This window comes from Cnephaeus nilssonii (assembly GCF_951640355.1).
Source record: "Cnephaeus nilssonii genome assembly, chromosome: 1".
Taxonomy (NCBI): domain Eukaryota; kingdom Metazoa; phylum Chordata; class Mammalia; order Chiroptera; family Vespertilionidae; genus Cnephaeus; species Cnephaeus nilssonii.
In genome coordinates, this window is record NC_137072.1 from 43,480,852 (window position 1) to 43,503,312 (window position 22,461).

At 38.7% G+C, this 22,461-nt stretch overlaps 1 protein-coding gene across 1 annotated transcript in view; it reads left to right on the forward strand.

Moving 5' to 3' along the window:
• Positions 1–22,461, forward strand: part of COL25A1 (collagen type XXV alpha 1 chain) — a 480,059-nt gene that overhangs the window by 450,123 nt on the left and 7,475 nt on the right. Inside the window, exons 27-35 of the mRNA XM_079776470.1 lie at positions 1,099–1,179; positions 2,025–2,087; positions 2,740–2,790; positions 5,037–5,063; positions 10,827–10,862; positions 12,454–12,507; positions 17,137–17,190; positions 18,679–18,705; positions 19,649–19,702. Of these exons, the coding sequence (XP_079632596.1) occupies positions 1,099–1,179; positions 2,025–2,087; positions 2,740–2,790; positions 5,037–5,063; positions 10,827–10,862; positions 12,454–12,507; positions 17,137–17,190; positions 18,679–18,705; positions 19,649–19,702 (447 nt within the window). The remainder of the gene's footprint in view (positions 1–1,098; positions 1,180–2,024; positions 2,088–2,739; positions 2,791–5,036; positions 5,064–10,826; positions 10,863–12,453; positions 12,508–17,136; positions 17,191–18,678; positions 18,706–19,648; positions 19,703–22,461) is intronic.

Sequence of the window (22,461 nt, forward strand, 5' to 3'; positions counted from 1 at the left end):
GGTTGTTTTTTTCTATAGACTTTACAAGGTTTTCTTCTGCTACTGTGTCCAGCAGGTTGGCTATTCTGCTGCAATCACTAGAGCCCTAAAACCTACCAGGGTCTGATTAACCAGTAAGATTTATTTAGTCATTCAGGCACCTATCCACCTACCCACCTAAAGGGTGATTCTGAAATAGGTGCTATAAAATAAGTATAAATTACAAGAAAAGACACATTTCTGTCTACAAGTAGTTTTCAGTATAGAAAAAACGAACAGGTTATGCAGCCTCAGCGTCCCTTATTGTAATAACTATGATTATCTCTGCTGAAGACGGGCCATCTGGTCATATTGCAGTGAGGAATGCAGTGTTGAGGAATGAGGAAATTATGCATTTCCTTCAATGAAAATGCTTAACAACATAATTTCAGTATTAGTATCATTAATTCAGAGTTGTTGGCTTTCAGAATACACATTTATGTATTCCCTCATAGTAAAAGGAGAATAAAAATAAGATCCTGGATCACCTCACAGAGATGTGCCGAGAACAAAATAAGAACACTGTGGAAAAGTTGAAATATTTCTAAGCATTGATTGAACATTAGTGTGCAGTGAATGATTTTCCTGTCTAGATTAGACCATTGAAAACTGGTGGTGATTGGAACTTCTGCCTGCATTTCAAGGGGATAGTAGGGATATAGGGGGAGATTGCAGAAATTTATTTGGACCTTTGTTATTATAACACTAGGTTCTGGTTCAGATGTGTACTTTGCTGTTGAGAATTAAAGCCATTAAATTGTTTTCAGGACCGGTGATATAGAATTAGCTGCCAGGTAAAAAAATATGGAATCAGGAGACGTGATGTCAATATCTAAGTTCATATTTTTCATACTTACGTTGTCTAAATGATAGAATTCAATGCCTTCTATTACACAGAAAAATAATGTTGATTGAATGTAGAAGGTTGCTACTAGAAATAACTCTACCTAAAAATGAAAATCAGAATCATCTTTACATAGGACCCACCTACTGACAAAACTGATCTGGAATTCTGTGTTCCCTAGGATGTCACTATCAAGGGATAGTTTGGTTCTTACATGCAAACCATATCATTTGTAGGGACTCAAAGGCTCAAAGGGAGACGTGGGGGATCCAGGGATGCCAGGTGAAAAAGGAGGAATCGGACTTCCTGGATTACCGGTATGTTTCTGTGTTCCTATTAAGATAAATAATCAGAAAAGAATTATATTATTAGCTGCAGTCTCATCTAATCATTCATATCACCTTCTAATTTTTAAATATTTGAGGTATTATTGGTTAATTACTGTAAGTGGGGCTCTACAACAAAATTTAAAGCATCCAAACAAATGAATTATGAAATATACCTTCATGTTTCCCTGAATTTGTTTTACTAGAAAGTACTAAAATAAATGAAGTTGGTCACTTTAATTTAGTATGCATAAGATAGTGATAACTGATCATTTTTAAATAAATCATAATTTAAAAATAAACCAAAAAATGTAAAACAAAAATAAATTACTCTGGAAATTCTTCTCTTTACATGTATGATACTATGGGATGGTGTTTTTATGGTTTTTCCCCCATAATTTTTACTAGAATTGGAAGGGAAATTGTAGACAAACATAGGGAAAAAATGCAGAAAACCTCATTGCCCTCAATTTTTTTTTAAATAAGGAAGCATATAAATAAATGTTAATGACATAGTTAAAGGACTGAACTTTGCCTTTTAAAGTGAGCACTGCCATAAAAAAAATATAACACTCATAATAATATATGTTCAGCAATGTATAAGTTAAACCAATCAAGCCTAACTTGGTTTATATTTACGTTGTATTTTATTTCACATATCACCCACATCTAGGCGTTTGGGGGAGCTAGAATGTAGGAGGATAAATCGTTCTTTTACATATCATGTGTATAATATACAAATTTCAAAAGGATGATGGGTTTGGGGAGAAAATTCAGTTGTTCCTTACACTTTGCAAATAACTTGACCAGCTCAACTCTCTTACTGTCATTCGTAGGGTGCCAACGGAATGAAAGGCGAGAAAGGAGACTCCGGATTGCCAGGTCCTCAGGGCCCTTCTGTAAGTCCGTGGTAGCTGAACTCCCATGGTTCCTGAAAAACTCCAAAACGGGCCTATTATTCATCTAGTTCAACCTCTGCCAGATGGCTTATCAACAGTGGAAAAACCATGAACCTCTTGGTTTGTCAAGCTGTAGAATAAATATCTGCTGGCCTTGTACAATGAGAGACAAAATGCCTCAGAGGTCTCAGTTAGAAGCAATTTTTCAGAGGACTGTCTAATCCTGGGGGGGAGGGGGCGGGGGGGCAGGGAATCAATGGTTTTCCCACGACTCTTGTGGGTAGAGCCTTGTGGATATAGAACATACGTTCTTTTTTTCCTCCAGAGCCCTATTGTTGCCTAGTGAAATATTGGAGAGTTTAATAGTGGTTGTGGCATTATAGCATTTCTTGGAAATCAGTTGCTTCCTTTTCGTTTAATGTACATTTGATTTATTCTGGCTTTTGTAAAAGAACTGTATTTTTTAAAGACTTTTTTTTTTGTTCTCATAAAGGAATTTCTAAACCTAGAGAATCAAACACATCATTTCTTCCAGTATCCTTCTTTCTCTGAAACTATTAATGGCCTTAGCAGAATCCCAGCAAAAGATTCAAGCCAAACCGCCTTATCTAAATGAAGTAACCAAATCCATGTTTATTTTTTTGACATACAGATCATAGGCCCACCAGGCCCACCAGGTCCCCATGGTCCACCAGGCCCCATGGTAAGTCTCTCTTCTCTCCAAAATGTAGTCATTTATTTATGAGCATGCTACTAGAGAAAACATGAGCGCATTCCTCAAAACAGCCAGCTTGTATTTCCTACTACTCTCTGTGGAATGGACAGAAAATACGAGGTGCTTTGAGATGTACTGACTTTACAGTGTTGTCTTTCACTCCCCCAAACACGTCTGTTGGAAAGAGATAGAGTAGCTTTGTGATAGGAAAGTTGAAGACAGACAGATTTGGCAAGCTTTACTTCCAGCCTTACAACGTGAACATCAGAAAATCATTTTAAACACTGTTCTGGGCCATTGGTAGCAAAATAAGATTAATAATTCTAGCCATTAATGAATGTTTTTAACTAACTTTGAAGATTAAGATCCTTTAATGACATGTTCAACGAGAACATTTATAAAATAATGTAAAAATTGAAGCTCGCTTCCACAGGTGACAGACATTGTTGAATCCTTTCCTTTGCACTTTATGGTACTTTGATAGGTACAGTCCTTCCTGCAGGGATCCCTCAGTGATCAGAGTGACAGTGGCCATGTCCTTGTGGAACTTAGGTCCAGTGAAGAAGGCAGCCATTAAACCAGTGTAATTCTCCAAATGTCTGTCTAATGATGGTGTGTTAAGGGTAGAACATGGAAGTCAGATGCTTCCAGTGCTTTTGACCTAGGCAGGATGGGGACAAGTCCAGCAGCCTCTAAAATCTCATTCACGTCTGAGGGGTCTCAATAATCACATGTCTTCAATCATACGGATTAAATACAAATCTAAGGAAGAGCTTCATTGGAATGATGCAAGCCACAGAGCATAGTCCAGACCCACTCATCGGTTTCTTACTGCTTTTTCTATTTCACCCACAAAACAATTATAAATAACCTTTTCTTAAAATCTAAACAGTTTTTTAAGAATTAAGCAAGTGGCATATTTTGGTTGTTTATACACCCTCCACTTTAAGTTAGAAGATTAAACAACACTACATCCTGTTCATTTCCTAAAATTAATTAGTTTAAAAGAATTTCAAGTTATTACTAAAATGAGATGAGAATACTTGATAAAATATCAGACATTTCCTGAAAATGTTTATTCACAACTTATCTAAGGAGGAAATATTCTAATGTACATGTATATAACAAACTTCAATGTATTGTTTGTTAAAAACTTTTCCTACTGTCATTCGATTTTACTGATGGGTACTTAAATACTCCTCTTTCCAATAGTTTATTTAAATTATTTGAAAACTTTAAAGCAATTCACAGTAACCTTTAGTTAATTTAAATTGGCTAATTAGTCTCTATATTTGGATTTTCCACAAAATACAAGGAAAAAGCCCTGATGACTTCTTTACATTGCTAAACATTTGTTGCAAGAACCTTGAAGAATTCATCTTGGTCAAAATAAGTACATTCTAAATAATACTTCCCACTACTGCATTAGATCCTTTTTTTATTCTTAAATTAAGTAAATTATGCAACAGGGTTGCAGAATTGACTATCATCTTTGCATTTCCTTTTTACCTTAGGGTCCCCAATACCTGGGTCTAGAGCAGTTAGCAATGGAAAAGGTCCCCTCTTCACTCGTATTTAAAGTCTGGGACTTTGCTTTGCTAAATTTTTGTCTTTTAAGACATCTATATTCCATATACATTCATACTGTATCTCACATTTGCCACCTATATGTTTAATGGGGATTTGAGAAATAGGAGCAGTGTGGATTCACAATACTTTATTTCCCTATTTTTTTCTTTCCTATCATTCTCTCGGATTCCACCCTCCCCCTCTCGGGTAGTTAGCATAAAGAATTGCTGTTGTCATGCTTAAACACTGTGTGCCATGTACTTTACTTGCCATGGCTCTGGCAAGAGTTTCTTTTAGAAAGAATACTACGAAATGACAGGGATTGACATTATGTATCTCTCGGTGATGGAAATTACTATTGATATTTTTTCCTCTAAATTAGCTTTTGTAATGGCCATGAAACAATGGAATGATTGCGTAAATCATTATCTTCGTTGTTCTTGTTAAAAAAAGAAAAAGAATTGCTATTAATAAATTTCCTATGACAGAGCAATCCAGAAGCTGGAAGGAACTTCCACTAGGTATTAACATCCACTGGCCTGCCTGGAGCTATAGCTCAAACAAAGAGATTCTTGTTTTACATCTCTTTTGTTACGTTATGTAATCACTTCTGCTGGGAAACAGTGAATCGGTTCTTAATTAAAAGCTGTGTTTTTCATTTTCAGGGACCCCATGGACTTCCTGGACCAAAGGTAATCTAACAAATCCCTTGATTATTTGATTTCTGTTTCCTTGTTAATCATGGAGAAGCATGACGGAAGCATGTCTGTCCTGTCTTATTTACTTGTCAAGAATGTTGATAATCTTTAAGCCTTTAAGTATCCAGATGTTTAACTCTCACAACACAGAATGACTTAGAACAAATTTAAGTGGTATCACCTGGAGATGAATTATTCCTCGTTTTGCCTTTTTTTCCCCCCTTGTTATTATGTAAGTTTCTGAAATCACTAATCATAATATACTCAAAATCAACCATTTAGAAGTAAATCTGATGAGATTCTCAGACTATTCCAGATTCTTTCTTGTTATCGTATCTTTAGCTGTACATTTAGATGTTATTGATACTTCTTGCTTGTCGTGTAGCAGTACCACATCTAAATGCTTTGACTGTCCAGCATCTTAATTTTGTCCTCCCCTGAGGCCACTGGCCTAGCATGGAGTGGGGTGTATCAGGTGTGCTATACTGAGAAGATTACATCCCATACATGGAGACACACACACATACTCTGGATTAACAAGAGAACAGTGGAGAATGGCCCCTCCTTTTTAGCATGGGTGCAGCATATATTGTGAAGATGGTCTCTCCACCTGTTCCCTGCTTTCCTGTAAACCAAGAGGACACCTTGGAGGATTAGAATGAGCCCTGAAAGACAGTCCTCTTCTTCCAGGGGACATGTATGATGAGGAACTATGTTCTAATCTCAGCTCTGCCCTGACATGCTGTTACCTTGGGCCCATTATTTACCCTCTCTGTTCCTTCATTTACTCAACTAGGTAACTTGCCACAGAGGGTTGTGATGATTTAATAGCAAAACATCTGGTGCAGCTGTTGATAAGCACCCGTAAGTGCCAGTTGTTTTTGTTATCTTCTGACTTGACGCTTTGTTCTGAACAGAAAAATTTAGCTAGTCCTCAAGGCCGTTTGAGAGAAGGTGCACGTACTCTTGAAAGCTCCTCAGTAGGGAGTTGGTGCGTTTTAATGGTGAGGGTGAGAGAACACATAATGCAATGTTGGCACAGGAGTCAGAAAGGCAGCCCAGCCTCTCCGCTGGCTCACCCAGCTCTAGCAGCGGCAGAGATACTGGTTTGACTCCTGAAACCTGAGTTTCCTTTTCGAGGTCAGGCAGGTGACTCGCCCAAGCACCAGACGAGTGCATGTCTCTTTATTCTTTGTAGAATACCTTACCTTCTGGTGAGTGGTATTGCCTCAGAATCATGGATTATCGTTTGGGGTCAGAGCATTGTTCTGGGGGTCAGAAGAGAGAGCCCATCTACCGGCTTTGTAATCTTAGTAGTTATCTAACTTCTCTGGGCCTCTTTTCCCACTCCTGGCTTCTCCTTGGATGTTAAGGCACCCCTAAAGACCAGCCCAATCATAATAACTCAGGCTAAAGCCATTAAGACTGTGTTTTTAATTCCTTGCATTATTCAGATATCCCACCATTAGATTAATAGATGCCCAAGATTCTTTTGATATCTAAAATGCAATGATTTTTTGCCTATACTTAACTTTAATCATACTTAAATCATAGACGTCAGAGAATTTTTATAAAGTTTCAAAGACCTCATAGAATACATATCCTAACTCCTTGATTTTATGGATGATAAACTATAGGCCCAGGGAATTTAGGGAATTTACCCCAAATTACACTAATTAAATGACAGATCTGGGACTAGAATTTAGGTCCAGCATTGAAATTTGGTCTTTTTGCCACTGAATTAGACTGTTTATAAACTCACCTTCTAAGTTAATGACCAGTCCTATCAATACATGATTCCTCACCAAAAAAATTTCACAGCCTACAAAGGCTTTCCTGCCTATCCATCATCTCAAGACCACTTGCTGAAAGACCACACACATGCAAAGCCGGGTATCTCAAGTTTAGACCAGTTAACTGAAGTAGACTATTGCACCTTGGCCTTGACCTCACATTAACTCTAGCTCTATGACATTCCCAGGATCATACTGTACCAACCATTTAGATTTCCTGTAGTGGCAGCACTGTGATCATCCTATCTTTAGAATCCCAACATTTCATTAGGTTTTGCCCAAATGTGTTCATTCCTTTGTGACCCTTTTGAAAGTTTAAATATGTAACATGGTACTAAGGATGATCTGTTTCCCAGCATTTCCCCATGAGAGGAATCACCTGGAAGGCTTATTAAAAATACACGTTTCCTGGGCTACTGAGGTCTGCATGGGGCCCCAGGCTCTTTATGTTTAACAAGCACCACACTGATTTCATCATCAGACAAATGGGGGAAATGCCACCCTCCTGCCTTGTAGACATAGTCTCTCCTTCCTCCCGCCCCACCCAGAAAGACTCGATAGGGCTTGGAGACTGAAATAATCTTCAAGGCTTTCCAATTTTCTTGATGAAGTTAATGTCTGTGCTTAAAAGTTAAAGAGTGAACCAGTTAAACTCTATTTCTAACATCCTGCTGCTGATAGAACATAGGTGTACTGTATTCTTAGATTTAAAAAAAAAAAACACACACACACACAGAGTCAACAAAATTTATCACTTCTCATTGCTTGTGTAATGTAACCCTAAACTAAATTCAAACCTTCTTCATTCAAACATTGGGCAGACGAACTTACTACATGTAAGTTCTGTGATCTTCATGTTTTCTTCTGGGATTGGCTATTTGCTGTCTACTCTATTGATTAATCCATGTAGGGACCTGACTTGGCAATGTCAGTGAGCGAGGACTCACTAAATGGCATTACTTCAAACATCAGCGGCTATATTTTTAGCTCATTCCCCTGGGCAAAATGCTTAAAGGCTTAAAATGTCTGTGTATAACACTGTCCTGCATATTCCAGTTTTCCATTGCAGCAGAGTAGGTTGTTTTATTACTGAATCTCCTTCAGCATCCTCCACTGACTGTCTCTGACTTGCTTGGTCAGAACAATGTGGCACAACACCAATTTCCTTGATACACAACTGAAAATTTCAGGAACTCAGTTATCTCTATCTTTTGATTCTAAAGAGCATACTTTCTAGGGTGTTTTGTTTCCTGGAATATTATTTGTCCATTTCAGTTTATTGATTTGGTAATGTTTTGGAAATTAAGTTTGAACGGTTACAAGACAAATCTAGCCTGACTCAGCTGTTACCTAAAACTGGAATCTGCAACCATTTCCGAGACTGGCTCTCTTCTCTCATAGCTGAAGCGCCCGTGATAGCAACCAAAATTGGCATTTGCTTTTGCATTTAGGGTGAACCAGGGTTAAATGGTGTTAAAGGATTGAAGGGTGAACCGGGTCAAAAGGGTGACAGAGGACCCCTTGGTCTTCCAGTAAGTAAAGAAAACTTTCCATTTCAGTGCAAATCTCAGACTTTTCTTTCTACCTTAAGCAACTACTCTGGTTTGCTTGGCAACTACTACTAGTTGAGATTTCTGTGACTGGAGAACACATTGTGTTTGTTAGTGCAGAGCCCAGCCCCGGTTTCTTTCCCTGGTGTCCGCTCTCTGTAAGAGGAAGACCCCGTTCACACAATGCCAACACTGTTTTTTCCTTCCATTACATACGTGCCAGCCTTCCTCTGTTAGAGCCGACAGTCCTCCTCCCATCACCCCCCTCTTTGCAAATGTACTGTGCTCATAATTCCTCCCAAACATTTTTTATAATTTAGTGCAGTTTTAAATTCTCCTTCAATTTTTTTACTCCTTCGATACCCCAAACTGTAGCCCTCTGTTGGTGGCAGGTGTGCAATTGGCCATTGTTGATGGCATGAGGTCAGTGCTGTGGCTCCTTACATTAATCAATAATATCGAGGTCTAAATGTTGTGTGTTGTTTCAGAAATGCTCTCTTAAGATATTATTGTGGCAATAGTGGATAGGACGGGAGAAGCATTTTGCAATTGTTTAGAGATTTTTATTTTTAAGGGAAAAAATGGGTTTTTACCTTTCCTGCACCTCATGCCAGTCTTCTTTCCACAACTAAAAAGATATTTTTAAAAAAATGGTTATTGACTATGAGGTTGTAGTTTCAAGCTTTTACTATGCTATCTATTCAGTGAATGCCAACAAAAGTCAATAAAGAACATTATAAATTACATGATTAAAATGACATAAAATTGGTAATAGGAAATAATTCATACACATTTTTACACATAAAAAATTGATTACCAGTTATTTTATTTTCCCTGTGGGTACTATATCTTAAGTAGTAAGTATTCTACTTGGTAACCAGTGCCTTACATAAATCAGGCATGTAGTAGATGCTTAATAGATATTCAGTTATTGAATGAGTGATAGAACATAGGTTAAATCATACCAATTAGATCAATGGATAACCTCGGAATAAAACCTCTATAACATATGTGTCATTAATTCACATCCCAGGTGAATATATTATCAATGCAAAAATTTTACCATCTCCCTATTTATTTTTAAATGTTATAATAATGGTGATTGAACAAAGTACCAAAGGCAAAAGAAACTTTGGATTTCTGTTTCATTTAAATTTAGGACTAGTGATCATCTTTATACATTTAGCAGAAAGCTCTGCATATGCTAGCCTTAAACAAACAACACACTTTTTAAAATTTTTCAATCATTGCTCACTAAAGATGTTTTTGCAGTGATAATCCTCATAATAAAATTATACAGAATGAATTATAAAATAAAATCTAAATTTACCCAAAATATATATGGTATAGCATCATTGGTAGAGTTTGCAGCTGGAATATATTTTTTTTTCTTTCGTTTTGTATTATTAATTACATCTGAAGCATAAAATGGGAAAATAGTTTTGCAACCTTGCCAAGAGAATTTATAGGGCTAGTGTCTTGTCTTTCCTAAATACTCCTTCATCTAATCAAATTTTAAAGGACTATGAATAAATATTTGAGTTTTGAGATACAAAAGCCATATCAGAGAAGCAATTGTGCTTATTCTTGAAATAAGCATTGAAAATGTCATCTTTTAATCATGCACTGGAGTCCAAGGTGAAGAAGAGCATGCGTTGCCTTGGATTTTTAAAATATTCCCCATCCAGACTTTGCTGCAATGATTATTTGATTACTTCAAGTGAGTCAAGGAACAGTTTTGTTTGGGACAGTTATTTTTTGTTTGGACTCATGAACTATTTCTGGCTTTTTCCTGTTCCTAGAAGTCCCTCTAGTGGTGACTAATGTGAACACAGTAAGAACAACCCAGAAATCAATGACTGTTCATGTAAAAGCCACACTCATCCCGGCATGTTCAAGTTCTGCATTTGTTATTCATAAAGGCTATTTTAACAAGCAAGACTAGAGTTCTTTTCTTCTCCTCTGAAATGCTATCCTTGATTGATTATTATAATGAGCCCTTTCTTAGGAGATCGGCCATTATTTTTCCATCAGAACTGAAGAAAAATATTGTGAATAGTACAGTCTTTAGAAAACGAATTTCATATGGATATTAGCAGCCTGTGGCTGTTACTGTAACTACTTTAAAGCCCACTCGATGAACCTCATTAGCTTGATTTCTAAATAAGAATTTGTCAAATGGAAATGTCATAAAAATGCCATCGTCTATGGGGGTGTTTATTGTCCTGTGTTTTGTTTTTTTTTGTTTTTTTTTTAACTAACAATTTGTAGCAATGTGATATTCATCCCAGAACCCTGTGACTGGGTATTATGTTGTTTGAAGTGTTACACTTGTTCACTGGTACCTCATACTAATCTCTGTTCTTGTCATTCGTGTTACACCCACCAACCCTGCTACCAACCAAATCACACAGGGAGCATCTGGCTTAGACGGAAAGCCAGGAGCCCGGGTGAGTCAGTGCCTCGTCTTGCTCCAGCGCGTTTGTGGCTATGAATTCTGTGCTTCCGGACAGACCCCTTCGGCTCATGTGTTCCCACTAAAAGATGAGGGTACCTAGGATTGGGGTAAAATGAGAAGGTGGACAAAGACAGTGGCAGAGAAGGGGAAGGTGGACAGAGCATGGGCTGCGGCTCTAGGGGACGTACAGCCTTAACTACAGATCGTGTTTCTGGAGTGGGAGCTCAGGTCTGGATTACCTGCCAGGTGACCAGAATAGCCAGTCTAACTGGCATCACTGTCTTAGAATCCTGGCAGATTTCTCCATAACCAGTGACATTTCCTGTCCTTCCAGGAGAGAGGCCCTCTGACGGGATTGAAATAATGTGGATTTATTTTAAGTTGTTTTTCCTTTTATGTTTATGTTCGTAGTAGAAATGTAACTTCTTCATTGGACTAACTTTCAGATCTTTGTTCATCAAAATGAATCGTCTGTCTTCTGTTGTTGTCTCTTTTCTTTGGCTCTTAACAGCTCCATCTCTTAAATTTCAGCCGCAGGGACCCAGTATTTACAAGTTTTCTGAAGATGAACTTTGAGGTCAGGCAGTAAAAGATCAGTTTAAGATGGTGAGAATTCACCAACATTAGAATGAACTTAAAACCCTGAGTTACTTCATATCACAAGGCTCTAAGAGAATAAGCAAGAGCAGTAGAAGAGAAATGAAAACACTATAACCATGTGTGCTGAATAGTTCCATTTGCAGATTTTATGACAAATTCTTTGCAAACCTAAGCATAGTCTTCCTGAAAATGAGCCAACATCCTTGAAGTCCTTGCTACAATTTTAAGAATCAAAAAGAAATTTTAGCTCTTCGATTCTAAAAACCTTCCTCAGGCAGCCATTATTTCCCTTGGACCTCCGTGATCCTGTATTCGTTCAGATATTATCTCGTGGGCCACAGAAACCCTGATCCTAAACCAGGAGGCCAGAAGGCAACGATGCCGTTCAGTCATCAGCTGCCTGGTTTGTGCCCTGTAAGCTTAGTGACTTCAGCCCCTGCAGCAGGACCTGCAACAATAATTCCTTCCCTCGAAGGCCCCTGCTGCTCCGCAGGGAGCTCCAGAAAGCTTGGTTTGAACACTGTTCTCATTTAATTGTGTTCATTTGTGTAACTGTTCAAGCCTCTGAAGCAGCTGAAAACAAGGCTTCGGAGTATCGGTGGCCAAGGAAAGTAGGGCTGACATTGGGGGCGGAGAATGAATGTGAACAAGAGGTGATGTGAAGAAAAAAACAACTGCAGGTTTTTTTTTAAGATTGGGGGAGGCAGAGTGAAGATGTTCCATTTAGTCAGGAAGGAAATGTGTAATTAAAGATGATCTACAGCTTTTTGTGTGGGCCCTTCATTGAAACAGGCAGTTATATAATTCATCCCGTTTGCATGAGATTCTTGAAAACCACTGGCCTGAAAGAATCAAGCATAAAGCACTCTGAAAGGAGATGAGTTGTCTTACTGACATTCTTGGGCGTCACTCACCCAGGAAAGCTGCTTTTCTTATAGCCCTGGGATATGTCTCATATTATCTTATTTTTTATCTCTTTTTAGGGTACAGATGGCCCTATGGGACCCCATGGCCCTGCAGGTCCCAAAGGAGAAAGGGTAAGTTGCCCCTGAGGTTACTAAGCTGTGACCTAAATAAGAAACTAAAGTGTGAACTTCCCAGAAGAAACAAAGGGCCATCTACTATTAAATGAAAATAGATATGATCATAAGTTCTATTCAGAGTCTTCACTCTGAGAGAGAGAACAACAGAGTATAACATGGAATACGGCTGCCCTAATAGAAAACAGTGCATACATTTACATAGCTGACATGAATAGCTCAGAACCCGTAAGGAAGGTATTTTTACTTAGCCTTAACCCAGTAAATAGAAGTCAATAGGGCTAACATTTCCACGACCACATGTTCTGGCTGATAATCTTTCATAGAAAGCGATTTTATTTCATTGAGAGTAAGTTATAACTTTGTAAAGAAGATGACAAAAATCTACATATTCTTTTCCACACAGTTATACATGCTGCTGTTTAAAAAAAGGAAAGAATAGACGGTCTTCCTTTAACCATACGGAAATAATTTCAGTGCATTATAAAACAAAAACCTTTCACTAACCTCGCTATTGCTAGGCCATGTTTCCATATCCTTGGGAAGAAAAAAAAAAAAAGTCCGAGTGGAAGATAAATATCTGACACACAAAAATGTGCTGCCGCATCAGCAGCTGGTCATCTGTCTGGAACTCCTCTGCCTCTTTCTCTGTTTTTCTCCCACTTTTCCTTTTCCTCGCCTTGGAACACTTAGAAGTGTTTGTGTGTCTGAGTGGAATTGTGTCATCAGTTTCCCCACCATCCAGGATGGGATGAAAAGAAAGTATCCTAATAGTGAGGGCTTCAGAATGTTGGAATAATTCATTTGTGGTCTTTTAAAACTAGATAGAGTTTCACCAATCTGGGATAATTTGTCCACATAGTGATTTCTTTGGCGTACATCCCATGTTCTATAAATTGAATTCATTCATTCAATAAATATTTATCACATGTTACAATGTATAAAACACAGTGCACTTTCAGTATGAAATGGCAACACACTCCCCCTTTTTATGTAAAGTCTATTTTGCTCCAGTGAATTGAATGCCATTATAATTAATTCCTCATCCTATAATCTTTTACTAATACACTACATATATTTATTCAGGACTGTAAAGGAAGCAGCTATTTTCCCTGATCTAGAAGAGCTTACAACCTAATTGCAGAGGGAAAAAGATCTCTGAGAAAAATAACCAGATAATGAGGCCGCAGTGAATACAGAGAGTCCCAGGCTGCCGTACAGTGATGAGGGAAGCTGGCTTCCTCCAAGAATGCTTCTAGAAGGAGTTGACTCCTAAAGGCATAAATAATCTGAATCTGCAACTACCTTTATTTGATCTTATTTCTAAGATCCAGCCAATGACTTATGAAGCTCTTCTTAATTAAAAATATTTAAAAGCGAAGAGCCTCCACTGCTGACCCACTCAAGCACTGTATCAAGAAATTCAGTACATGTACTAAAAATGGAGCAGCAAATCTCAAGTAGTCTTTTGGCTGGAGGCCCTGGGGCTCAAGAGGGTTTACCATTTGGTAAATCAGCTGCTACTTCCGATAGCTCCACACTATCACAAGAGTATCAGGTCTCGGCCCTGGGGCTGGATTAACCGGGAGAGCAAATGAAATCTCTAAGAATTTCTGAAGGCATAGTTGAAGTCAAATGGTGTGCAGTGTAAAGTGTTACACTTGTATTTATTTACTCAGCACGTTAACTATCTTAACTGGGTCAGATATCAGTACTCCCTAAGTGCCCCTCACCCAAAGTGCTAAACTGGAGTGTGATTCTCAGTGTTAATTGATTGAGGCGCCATCTGGACTGTCTTGAAGAAGTTTCAAATTTTAAAGCGGGAGGAATCAGGAAAGGGGGCCGTTCTAGAATAATTTCTTAGTGTAGACATGCAAATTAGAGAGCCTGAATAAAATTAGACCAGCCTAAAGGAAGCCAGACATTTGACAGTGTTATTCAGAAACTGTCAAATGCGTGACTGGCACCATTAGTATTCAGCTCTTCAAGCTCGTGGAGGTTCCTGCCTTCAGCTGATTTCTTCGTCTGGCCTTGTAACTTCTTAGGAACTCTGCAGAAGTTGTTAAATGGAGAGGTGCAAGTCTTTCTCTTTTTTTGCATTATTTAATCCAGGAGAAGAAGCTGCACATTCCAATCCCTGTGTTAATATTTCACTCCTGGGAGTTTTCAAACTGAGACCGTTAGGATGCTTTTGACTCTAAATGACAGACCCCAACTCAAAATACAGTGAAGACCCCTTTATTGTTTTATATAACAAAACGTTCAAGGAGGGACTCTCGGCTTTGCTTCTGTGCCCTTCCCGCCGGCTGGCCTTGTCTTCTGACCCCTGGCAAGCAGGTTCCCGTGGTGCTGACCTCCCCCCCGGCCCCCTGCAGGAGCCATGGGCAGAGAACACACAGAGACCTTCCCCTCCCGCGCCTCTTTCCTTGGCAGTGAGGAACGCGCCCCATGGCGTCCCAGCTGACTTCCCCCACACCTCCTGTCCACTTCTGAAGCAGTCACTGCTGAGAGAAGGGGATTGCTATTAGCTTAAAGTAATTATTTGGGGAGGTCAGTTCTATAAGAGAAGTTCCACACACAAATGTTTGAGTGACAGCTTAATTCAAATAAGCCACGGTATATTCATTTCAAAAACAAAATAAAGCTGAAGTGCTCAATCAGAGGAGGAAGAAGGGAGTAGGTATATCAAAATAATCTGTGGAGCCTTTTCAAATGAAATCTACTCTAATCTGTTGAGGTTTTTTAAACTAGATCTACTCCAGGCTATGTGGACCCTCCTTTTAAACCCCTACCTCCCACAACACATAACTCACACCACCACCACTACCACCACCACCACCATCATTTTAAAAATCATAAATAACATGCCAGCTCAAAATGAAATAAATTTATTTTTAATTCATTTGAGTTGCTCTTTGAGTTGGCGAGCCTTTTTTTTAATTAAAAATAAGACTCTAATTGTATAATAATGATAGCTACTACTTATGGGACATATTATTTGACAACAGTGAATTTCATATTTTATAATCAGAAAAATTGTCTTCAGAAAAATTCTTGTGGAATATGTATTATTATTCTTATATAAGAGCCAATGAAACTCAGGCACAGAAAGTTACCTAAGCCCTGACTGGGTGGGGGGGGGGGGGGGGGGGGAGGATGGAAGGGCGGGGAGCAGGGTGTGGCTCAGTTGGTTGGAACGTAGTCTACACCAAAAGGTTTTGAATTCAAAACCTGGTCAGGGCACAGACCTAAGCTGTTGGTTCAATCCCTGGTCGGGGTGCCTAGGGGGAGACAACTAATCAATGTTTCTCTTTCTCATTGATCTTCTCTTTCTCTTACTCTCTCTAAAAACAAGAAAAATATAACCTTGGGTGAGGATTTAAAAAAGGAAGTTACTTAAGGCCATACAGATAGCTAGTGACAGGACTGGAATTCAAATTTAAATGTGTTTTATTTCAAAGCCTGCCACTTTCCTGAAAGCAATGCTGCTCTTTCAGGAATACTGAGTAGAAGTTCAAAAGCATTTATCGTATTTATTTTCAGTGGCCACTGTTCTTTATGTGCTTCTGGGTGACAGTGCTGATTAGCTCCATCAATCCCTACCTTTAGATTAAAGAAGAATGTTAACAGGGACTTTAAAGTTGCTCAGATGGGAAGCTGGAGTATAGACAAACACAGCAAAATACATGGATCTGCATTCACAGTTAGCAGCTGAACTTGGCACTTTACTCATGAAAAAGATTTGCTAATAACCTTTGAACTTCTTCAGAGGTGTGATTAAAGAAGGTAACATTTTCTGTCTGACCACTCCTATAAACTTCATCGTGACTCTTGAAGTTTTCATGCTAAGTCCTGACAAACACATTAATTTTGGAGATGGGGGCAGAGGGAGTTTTCTACTTGATACGCAGAATATCTTTTTCTCTGTCATTGCAATTATTCCATATTCATGGGACCACCTCCAATTGCACTTATTCTTTATAAGCATTCAAGATTATCATTGAAGCCTTGGCTGGTTTTTCTCAGTGGTTAGAGCATCAGCCCATACACCAAAGGGTCGAGGGTTCGAGTCCCAGTCAAGGGCACGTAATTGGGTTGCAGGTTCGATCCCAGCCCTAGTGGGAAGCAGCCAATCAATCTGTCTCACTTCTCTCTCTCTCTCTCTCTCTCTCTCTCTCTCTCTCTCTCTCTCTCCCTTCCTCCCTCCCCCCCCCCCCCCCCCGCTAGTGCACATGCATTCTCTTTCTCTCTTTCCCTCCCCAATACTCTCTCTAAAAATCAATGAAAAAATATCCTTGGGTGAGGATTAACAATAATAAATAAATACATAAGTAAATAGTAACTTAAAATAATTTGTAACAAATAAGTGTTTCACATTAATGCCCAAGAAACCCGAATACAGCAACCAGGCAGTGGAAGTCTTATGCTCTTTCTAAGGTGATTTAATAAAATCATCTTATGTAGATTACTTTTACTGTATCATTGACGGCAATTCTGGAAGAGCCTGAATCTTTGGTATTTTGATAGAATGATAATTCAAATAGGAGTTTTACACACAGGCCATTAGGGCACAGGTGTGAACATTGGTGTTTATGTCTGATTTGAACTTCCTACCTTTCGTTTTAGGGCGAAAAAGGAGCTGTGGGAGAGCCCGGACCCAGAGGGCCCTATGGCCTGCCCGTGAGTTCTCTGTCTCGTGTGCGCTCTCCACCTTCAGCATCCACAGATCACCTGTCACTGACACACGTAACCCCTCCCTTGTGGGACCAACTAATCACATTACAGGAGCAAGAACAGTCCACTCATTCTCTCCAACCCCAGTATCACCATGTCCTCCAGAGATAGGTCACATTCATGTCATCCTCCCACTCACGTACAGACACATGCCCTCACACGTCACAAGACTGACAGGATCAGAGCTTGTCCATTGATGGACAGCACCAGCCTAAAGGTGGGACTCCCCCTGTCCAGTGACGCCTTGCCCATACCATCTGACTGGACGCCCATGACTGGCACTTCTTTGGAAGGCCACTGTACCAGAAGTGGGTGTAGGAGCTTTATTTAAAACAGCTTCCTGCAGCCTTTGTCTGTTCTCATAGGTTACTTACTAAAACCACTCTTGCTAATTAGTTGTTTCTCAAATTGACGTTTACGATGACTCGATGCCTCTGATCCCTCTGTTACTGTCATCACAGGGGATCTTGAACATAGGATGTGGATAAAAATTCTCAATGACACAGACTTCAAATTGAGGCCTCGGGTTTGCTTTAGGACATTATCTTTGGGTTCATCATAAATGATCCCATGGGGTAGGGAAGGACTACAATAGAAGTGTATGCTTGTATTGAGGTTTTTAACCCCGATGCACTTCCACATACCCTGTACTTTCAGTTTTTATGAACTGAAATAATAAACTAAAACCATCATTACTTCAATGCTAAAAGAGAGGCTGGTTTTAAAATAGATGTACAGTGAAGGCTGATTTTTAAAATAGATTTCAGTTGACGGAATCAAAGCAACCTCTCAGGAACTCTGGGTGGATCCATTGTGAGACACAATAGGCCACTGCCCTGATCATCTGCGCCATGCGAGTGCATTTATCATCCTTGCACAACAGCCTTCTGGCTCCTTTTATATTTGGGGATCATTCATTTACAAAGTTTACTTCAAAACAGTGTTCTAAGTTGTGACCTTCACACCCTCAATATTTATGGACAAGGTGCACTCTGGCCAAATCCAAACTATATTTAACAATAAAGTTTCCACATTTTTTACTCATGTCTGAGCTCACTACTCAGAGAATTAAAGCAGCATTGATTTGCATACTGTATTAGTGCTGGTGTGTTTTTAAATCAGCTAAATGATTTTTGCTTTCAACTTAACTCCTGACATGATAACTTGGATACCAACCATTCAACTTCAGCAAAAAAGTAAACTATTTAACCTGATCTATAAGAAAACATTTTCATGGCTCGTAACAGCAACATTAACAGTCATTTCACTTGATTTAGTGAAAAAAAATGTGTAATACTAATCAGTAGAGGATCTTTTTCACATTGGTGAAGTAGTTCTAATACTAGTGTTGCATGTCCAGGCAGCCTTAATGAAAACAATAACCTATTCATGAAACATAGGAATACTAATGTAGCTACTGTGGTTCTTTGGCAGGGGAAAGATGGAGAGCCTGGTCTTGATGTAAGTAATGCATACAATGAACATCTTCCTATTATAATAGATGCTGATGGTCTCCATCATAATAACAGCAAGAATACGTCTTATTGTTTCTGTACACATAGATATGCCTACAACAAAAATTGCTATGCATATAAACAGCCGCATAAAATACATCAAGAGTGTTTGCATAAGATAAACATAAAGGGGGAAAAATAATTATCTGGTATAAAATTGATAGTTGATAGTGCCACTTTAAAATACTTTCCCAAATTAGGGACACTCTCAACATTTGTATTTGAACCACTTATTTTAAAATATGCATAAAATTAAAGTATCTTTCACCTACTATCCTGAGGTAATGGTGTATTATACCTATTCTCAAAGCTCTTATGCCATATTTTTTTAGCTGAAAGTCCCTATTTATCTTACAATTCTATAAATATAGAGAATCTCAAAAGTAAATGCCTCTTGAAATGAACACTGCTCATCCTGTATTAGGTGAATAATAACAATAGCGAAAGTAATAGTAGTTACTGTTCATTGAGCAACTTGTATGTGCAGACATAATTCTGGTACTTTATTCCATCGCATTTAATGCTCCCACCAACAGTTGTGTAGATACCATTAACCCCATTTTAGAGTCAAAGGACTAAAATGCTGAGGTAAGTGATTTGCACACGGCCACACAGAGCAGTGAACTCCCCAGGGTTCAAACTAGGATCCTGATATTCTCTCCACTGTACATTTCCTAGGAGAAAAAGCAAGAAACCTCTAGTATGTAGATAATTGACGTGTTAGTAAACTATTATTCCTAAGTGCTACTTTCTCTAAGTTTTGAGATTGTTGGCATGCCTTTTTCCTTTCATCTATGTTTCAGAAACATGCCATTTTAAATTTATTTTTTCAATTTGATGGTGCCACAGTTACATCAATAGATCTCTTTGGTTTGCTTTTTGTCCTCTAGGGCTTCCCTGGTCCACGAGGCGAGAAGGGTGATCTAGGAGAAAAGGGAGAAAAGGTGACCTCTGCATCCCAGCATGCGCCTGCTTGACCTTTGTCATGCTGTCTGCTTTGCTTCAGCTGTGCGGGTCTTTCCTACGTCTACCCCTTCTTGGTCCTGTGCTCCAAAAACACGCTGATGCCTGATCTGAGGACTCAGCTCTTCACAGGGGAAGGAAGAAGGCTGCGCCACTAGAAATAAGAGCACTGTCTAGTATGGAAGAAAACATTATAATCCCCAGATAGCCAGGCTACTATTTTTCAACTACCTGACACCAGTGTGTTGAAAGATGTAATGTTCAGGGATTCTTGAAAGTGGGAAAAAAAAAAAAAAGAATTACACATTAACGTAAACTGAAATAGCACAAATCCGTAATGGTTTTCTGGCCAAGTTCGCCCAACCCAGTAAAGCTTTAGTTATCTTCACAGCATTCCCAGGAAAGGGACAGGAGATATGTTCTGTGTCTTGATTTTTTAACTGGAAAAATAGAAGACAAGCAGTGTGACTGATAACCCCCAATGAGTCCATTAGGCAGCTTTTAGGTGCTGTAGATATTTCTAAGTGAAGATATTGGTGTATTTTCTGAGGTCATGTTTAGGTTCTATCTCAGGACTATCAGCTCCAGGGTACATAGGAGCCAAAATCAGGCAAAAGATTTTCTGTCTGAAAGTAAAATTTAGATTATGGATTTTTAAAATCATTTTTTTTCCTTTTCTCTCCCCTTTGCTTAGATCTTTGAAGAATAATTTTTTACAGTTCAAATGTAAATTGCACTTTCACAGTTCAATTATATTTCTCAGGGTAAATCATGTCCTGATCTATTTAACAACACACTGTTTCAAAACCCTAGAAAAAAAAATTTTTAACAGTGAAGTTCATAGCTTTTGAAAAGCAAGGCCAAGTGAGAGTTGTCAAAGAAAGAAAGGTGTGAAGACTGCTCTGTATTCTACAGGCCTTCAGTATGACTTAGCTTCCCATTGGTAAGAGAGTTCATGTGAGTGGTTATGTAAAAAGCACCACCACCACCACCACCATAAATCTGATTACATTTATTGAGCACTTAAGTGTTTTCCCAAAAGTGATAGTCTTTTCAACCTCATAACAACCCCCTGAAGTTGGTGCTATTTTGTTCCCATTTCACAGGCAAGGAAGCTGAGGCAAAAAAAAATAATTTTTTTATTCTGAATTACAAATTCTAACTATAAAATATAAATGTACTGGTACTTTAGCTCAAGGTATGTGTGCTTTAAAGATTATAGATTTTCTATTTACCTGATGGGTAGTGTGAGTGCAAAATCTTACTCAAAATTATGTCACCATTATGAGGATACTTACTTTAATGCTCTTTTAAACAAAGAAGAAAATACCAGCATTTTAACTTATGAAAACATTAAGCTACAAATTTAATCCTCAGAGTAATGTTTATCACCCATACGAAATGTTTTCATATTTCACATTCCATGTATAGAAGTTTTATCTATAGGAAAATTAGATTCTAAGTGTAAACACTTTATGTATAGCATTCTTTGACATGGGAGATAAATATTAGCAGGAACCTTTAATGTGCTCATACCCACATGGACAGATGGTTTTGTGTTATAAAACTATGTTGATTAATAATAACACTGATATATTGTTCTTTATACAATCATATCTGTGCCCTAGCTGGTTTGGCTCAGTGGGTAGAGTGTCGCCCTGCAGACTGAAGGGTCCCAGGTTCAATTCCGGTCAAGGACACACACCTCGGTTGCAGGCTCCTCCCCAGCCTGGTCCTGGTATGGGACACGTGCAGGAGGCAATCAATTGATGTGTTTCTCTCTCATCGATATTTCTGTCTTTCCCTCTCTTCCACTCTCCCTAAAAATCAATGGAAAATTCCCTCAGGTGAGGATTAAAAAAAAAATTGTGTCTGTTTTTCATAACGCTTGAAGTTTACAAAAATATGACTGAGAAATTATTCCCAAAATCTCAGTCAACATCAGTATGACAACACTTTTTGTTTGAGTTATTAATATGAGTTGATTTACCAAACAATGAAGTGAATTCTAAATTAATAAGACCTAACACACCTGGTGTCAGTCACACCGATGTGACGAAGGAGAGCCCACTGCCTCCTGGGAGGAAAGAACTCACCTAAACAAGTTTACATCCATTTTATGTCATGGCACTGAAGTTATTTGCTGATGAAGTATGTTGATTCATTCCGCATGAGTGAGCAATTTACTCCCCAATGCTCCTCCCAGCTTACTTCCTGTCACACCTGCTCCCATTTCACCCTGGCTTCTCCGGGCTTTGTCTTTAATCATGATCAACTAAACCACACAGAATTTCTCTCTTTCCCGAGTGTTATAGCAACCCGAGTGTTCTTGATTCTGAGCCTTCTGATGCAACCTTTTTGGCACACAGGACAGCAATGAGGAGCTTTCGCGCACGCAGTCAGAATGAATACGTTAATTTGAATGCATATCTCATATTTCTGTTATGTGTATGTCTTTTTACCTTTGAATATTCATGTTGTTTGGCTTCTGAAGTTATTCCATTTTATCGTAACTGCCATCCTGATTGCAGAATGAATACCCTAATCTAAGTATGTGTTGTATTTTGTACTTGCTGACTTCTTGTCTTAAATACGCAGATATTTATGTTAACGTAAAACCGCTGAGGTACCTTCCTTCCTTCTCCTCCTTTTGCCTCCTTTCCTAAATTCCGCCATCCCTCTGACCCACGCAGATTTCCACAACCTTTACCTTGATTCCTAAATACTAATTTCCATGGCT